This window comes from Electrona antarctica (assembly GCF_951216825.1).
Source record: "Electrona antarctica genome assembly, chromosome: 12".
NCBI lineage: Eukaryota > Metazoa > Chordata > Actinopteri > Myctophiformes > Myctophidae > Electrona > Electrona antarctica.
Window position 1 is genome coordinate 18,178,750 of NC_136793.1, and position 5,722 is coordinate 18,184,471.

At 40.6% G+C, this 5,722-nt stretch overlaps 1 protein-coding gene across 1 annotated transcript; it reads left to right on the forward strand.

Annotated features, from left to right (window-relative positions):
- Positions 1–356: 356 nt before the first annotated feature.
- On the forward strand, positions 357–1,540 carry LOC306933920 (uncharacterized protein). The gene is made up of 4 exons (XM_079516290.1): positions 357–462; positions 778–901; positions 1,008–1,088; positions 1,214–1,540. Exons 1-4 carry the CDS (start codon positions 396–398, stop codon positions 1,524–1,526), a joined length of 585 nt encoding a protein of 194 aa, XP_079372416.1. The 5' UTR covers positions 357–395; the 3' UTR covers positions 1,527–1,540.
- The last annotated feature ends 4,182 nt before the right edge of the window (positions 1,541–5,722 follow it).

Consider the following 5,722-nt stretch of genomic DNA (forward strand, 5'->3'; position numbering starts at 1 on the left):
AAATAATAATAATTTAAAACAAAATGTAGGAAACCAAACAATAATAGGATGACATGTGAGTGCAATAGATACAGGCATACAGCTGACACAGTTTATCTGATAAAATGTGATATTGAAATAGAGCTCCTTGGTCTAACAGTGGTTAACGCGTCATTTCACTTCACTTCACGTCACTCACTCAAAGACGACTTTCTTCACTTCCTCTCAGCAGAGTGATTCCCAGTAAGTGAAAGCAAAAGAGGAATGAGTGATGCAATGTCTGGAGTTCTGGGAGAGAGAGGGGGAGTGTGTGGGGGCGTCTTTGAACCATATAAATATGAGAGCTGCCTCCATTCACAGCATTATCAACAGAGGAAACAATCAGAACACTTGAAGAAGCTTCTCTCCTCTCCATCATGCCCAGCATCGTGAAATCAGCGGTCATCACCTTCCTCATCTGCCTGCTTGCTCTAGATGTAGAAGGTACAGTAATGTGGCTTTTACACTAAATACATTGATTCACATGAAGTTGCTTTGCATATAGCATTTATCACATTTATCGATAGACTGAATTGTAAATCATGGATTTTGCAATTGTGTCATCTACCTTTTAAATCTGATGTTTACTCTGTAATAATCTTCATGCTCCGTGTTGCTGGTTTAGTTCTGGGGAGAATTATGTGCTTTAATTTGACTGCTAATGCAGTTTGTCAACAGTGGTTTTAAAACACCGTTTTAATATCTTATTATTTTCATGCCACTGTCAGACTAACAGTGTCTTGTCCATTCATTCAACAGGTCAACATGACAATAAACGTTCCTGCAAATGTAAAGATAAAGGAGTCAACAGCATGAACCCAAAACTCATCAAGACTTACCAGGTGTATGAAGCCAGTTCCTTCTGTCCTCACAGGGAGATTGTGTAAGTACAATGTTCTAAACCGTATGTAAGACATATGATCGATATCGTTTCATTTTACACACTGTTCTCTATCCTCTGTCATTAATATTACTTTATCCATCTCCAGTGTGGAAACGGCAAACAGCAAGAAATGCTTGAATACAGAGTCAAGGATGGGAAAGTTTATGTACCAGAAACACCTAAACATGTAAGATTAACATCAATATTAACCTGACTGAGAATTATGAACCAATATGGAATTCAATATTTACTCCTGATTAAGACAAAACAATATTCTAAGACTGATGTGAAATTCTTGTTTTTTTCTTTCAGGAATGCAAAGGTGAAAACAACACCACCTTCCACCACCTCTACACTGAAACCAGCATCCTCTGTCACTGTCCAGAGGACATCATCATCTGTCGCTAGGACATCATTACCTGTCCACAGGACATCATCGTCTTTCCCTACGACATCATCACCTGACCGCATGACTTCATCTGTCCCTACGACATCATCCTCTGTCCACAAGCCATCACCATCTGTCCCTTTGACGTCATCACCTGAGCACATGACATCATCATCTGTCCACATGCCTTCAACACCGGCACACGTCACGTCGACCACCCTGTTAGTTCTGCTGTGATGGACAATATGATGAACAATATGGCAGCACGTCGACCATAAGCACTGTGAAGAAGATGACCTACAATGTGACACTGCTGTTTACTTTCATGCCAAAGTAAACACATTGCACTGTACTAAATTATTCTGATGACCACATGACTTATTTATATCATTCTAAAACGGACTCTCATTGACCTGTAAATATCTGTAGATAAGTTGTGACTATGCTGCTTTTTGAGTGGTGTAAACCACTCCTACAACTGGCTTTTGTGTGCATAAAAAAATGACCATGGTTGCTATGTTCAAAATAATTTCTGACGTAATTAAATCACACCCGGGTGAACTGGATGACCGTAGCAACCGTGGTCATTTTCTCTGCGCAAAAAAAGCCAGTTGTGAAATCACATCCAGGTGTGATTTCATTACGTCAGATCAGAGCTGATCAGGGTATATAATACCTTACCTTATATAATACCTCACATCGGACAAAAACTCCAGCTGAATCAACCTTACACCACTCAGTTCACACGGGTGTGATTTTTTTAAATAATTAAGCAAACATGATATTTTTCTTACTGTACTTTTACTAATTGTTAAAACAATAAACTAAACTATGCAGTATTAGAATTACCGCTCCTATATTTTCCTTTATGTCCTGGGGACCAATGTGTACATTATCTACACAAGGCATATCCAAAGTCTGGCCTGGGGCCCTATCTTGCATCAGAGGCACTAAATCCGTTATTTGGGATTTAGCATTGCATCAGAAGCGTTCCCCCGTAAAAATAAATAATAATAATTGTATATTTTGATATAGAGGGTTGTTATAGAATATAGAGGGTTGTTTTGTGTGTCCAGTAGCTCCTATTTTACTTGTTTATAAAGCTCTCAATGGTCTCGCACCTTCCTACCTACATGACTGCCTGCCTAAATATGTCCCAAACCGCCCCTAAGGTCTTCCACTGCTGGCCTGCTTGCTTTGCCTGAAAAAATGGCAACTAAAAAATACGGGGAAGCAGCTTTTTGCTTCTACGGGCCGACGGCGTGGAACAAACTCCCACTGTACCTTCGACAGGCAGCCTCTGTAGACATTTTTAAAGCACAGCTCAAGACCCACTTCTACACCCTTGCTTTTAATTGATTTGTTTAAAAAAAAAAAATGTTATTCATGTCCTCACTGTATTGCATTACTGCTCTTGTTTTTTAATATTTATGCCTTGCTTTTCTTTTCTTTTCTTTTTTTCCTCTCCATTGCTCTGTAAAGCACTTTGAGCTGCATTTCATGTCATGAAAGGTGCTATACAAATAAAGTTTTATTATTATTATTATTATCTGTCATCTACTCCGCGACCAACACAGTCTCACTCGCAATAAAGCAGGGACTCTATTGTCTATAGATTCAAGATTCAATAATTGTATTGCCATGTCAACAAGTTGATAGGAATAGGGGGGGGGGGGGACTCGAGATGAAGTCGATGAACATCTCTTTGGTTTTAGAGATGTTTAGAATCAAGTTGTAACTCTCACACCATCTCACCAGCTCCTCTACTGCTCTGCGGTAGTCGGATTCATCCCCGTTGGTAATAAGACCTACTACAGATGTGTCATCAGCAAACTTATACATCATAACTGTACTGAAGTGAGATTGACAGAAATTAGTATATAATAATAATGAGTACAGAAGTGGAGAAAGGACACAACCCCAGTGTTTAGGAGCCTAGGCAGCGAGACAAGATCACCTATTTTGACAACCTGTTTCCTGTCACATAGAAAGTTAAAGATCCATTTACATAGAGGTGTGCTCGACGCCTAGCTCTTGTAGGGTTCCCAGGCACTATTGTGTTAAATGCGGAGCTGAAGTCAACAAAGAGTCACCAAATAGGTGGATCTGGATTCTAGTTGGGTAAAATGTGTGCAAATAGAGGGACACTGCATCATCCACACTCCTATTTGTCTGTAGGCAAATTGGTCAGGATCTAGTGCTATGCTGGACAGGTGCTTACAGACCAGTCGCTCAAAGACTTTCATAATGACAGATGTTAGGGCAACAGGCCTATAGTCATTAAGACAGGTGATATTATTTTTCTTTGGGACAGGAATGATAACCGCAGATTTGAAACAAGCAGGCACAGTACAGAGTCCAAGTGACCAGTTGAAAATGGAAGTGAGGACAGGTGCAAGTTGGTCAGCACGGTGCTTTAATGTGGCAGACGACACGCCATCAGGCCCTGCCGCCTTTCTGGGGTTTTGCTGACGGAGCAACAGTCTGACATCATGTTCATATATCTTCTGTCGTATGTCCTTAGACCTTCAGCTCCGTTGCAGCAAGCCAGTCCAGTGTGTCATTGTCTAGGTCAATTAGCCCACGATCACCATTCTGTGGCCGGTATATAGGGCAGTTGGTCAGCACATGTTCCACAGTCTGTGATGGGTCCCCACATTCGCAGTGGGCACTGTCTGTGAGACCCCACTTCTGCATAGATGCACCAAAGCGTCCCACATCCGTCCTCAGGCGGTTGAGGGTTGTCCACTCCTTGTGGGGGAGGTGCTGACCAGGAACATCTGTGGGATCCTCTAGTGGTGAAGCCTGGATGGTTCTGCTGCCTTCCACTGGTCCCTCCATCTTGCCTTCACCCAGGAAGCCTTGGAGGTGTCAGCTGGTGTTGTGCGGAGCAGTTCCTAGGCCTGTGTGGCAAAGGGCCGCCGGGACTTGAGACGCATGCGCTGTGGTGTCTCTGTGACGACCGATCGTATGTTCATATATGGTGGGTGGAGAGTCACCCTGCTCTCTTGGAAAAGAGGGGGACTGATGGTTTTCACTATCGAACCGACAATACAAATCATTAAGCCTCCCAGGAAGGGAGCGGTCCCTGTAGAACATGGTGCTTGGTTTTATAGTCAGTGATGTCCTGCAAACCCTGCCATACACCTTTGATGTAATTTGCTTGCAGTTTGTTTTCAAGCTTTACTTTGTAGGAGGCCTTAGCCTTAGACACGGCACGCTGAAATTCATATTTCAGTATCTTATAATTCCCCATATCACCACATTTATAAGCAGCATGTTTCTTCCTACAAAGCGATCTCACTTCATTATTGAACCAGGGCTTGCTGTTGTTAAAAACCGTAATGGTCCTTGTGGGAATGCATTTTGCAAACACCCACAGAAGTGGATGTAGGATGTACAGGTAACAGTGTCAGTGTAAGTGTCAATATCCTGACCGTCAGTCCAGAGGTTAATCCATTCTGTGGAATCCAAACAGTCCTGTAATGTATCTATATATCTCTATAAAACGGTATCAAGCGAAAGGTTCTATTAAACAGGTGAAATAACATTGCAAATGACACCCGTTGCTTCCTTGCATCTAGCCTTTTATTGCCTTTCAATAAAACCACATTTGGTTGACACTTCCAAAATAATTGTATGCAAACTTGTGAAATGGGACATTCTGCATTATGAGTAGGCTTCTTTCTACTTTTGGTATTTTACTCGCGTACACTGTGAATTCCGGACTTTTACTTAGTTGTAATATAGTATTTCTAATTTTCTATACTGCAGTATTGATACTTTTAATTACTGTAAGTAAAAAATGTCAGTAGACCTACTTTTTCCACCACTGATTAAAAGCCTTTGGTATTGGTATAGCCTAAATTGGTTGTTGACAATAAAGTTGAACCTTGAACCTTTGTTTTTGTGTCTTGTTGTAAGCAATAGTTTGTGTTCTGCATACAGATCCATCTCCTTGATGGCGTTCAAAATGCAGTTTACACCCTGTAAACTGCTGTTTGGACCCCATCTAGTGTCAATCAGCAGACACTACATGTGTCTGTACATGACCTGCCTGCCCGAGGATGGTAATGTAAAATGTTTTTTACATTTTGAATCATTTCATTTTTTACACACTACTAGATTCTAAGTATTGCTAAAGTTCCACCTGATATAGTGTGTGTAATTGTTCAAATTAAATAGATAGATAAATTACATATTTCAAATAAAATAATATTAAAACGTAGACCTATATATTGTTTAATGACATATAGGCCTACATCATGGACATACATTATACATACATTCATACTAGATTTGTATTGTATTTTTTGGGTTAAATAAATATGTGAGATATATATAAATGTGCTAAGTGCCCAATTAATGGGGTTCAATAGGCAATTTAAAATGGTAAAACCTGTTAGGGCACATATACTAATACTACTAGTGTA

Excerpts from the sequence above, each read along its gene's own strand:
- LOC306933920 (XM_079516290.1), top strand. The coding sequence starts at position 396 with ATGCCCAGCATCGTGAAATCAGCGGTCATCACCTTCCTCATCTGCCTG. Across the intron at positions 902-1,007 it reads TGTCCTCACAGGGAGATTGT|TGTGGAAACGGCAAACAGCA; the intron begins GTAAGTACAATG and ends ATCCATCTCCAG. Across the intron at positions 1,089-1,213 it reads TACCAGAAACACCTAAACAT|GAATGCAAAGGTGAAAACAA; the intron begins GTAAGATTAACA and ends TTTTTCTTTCAG.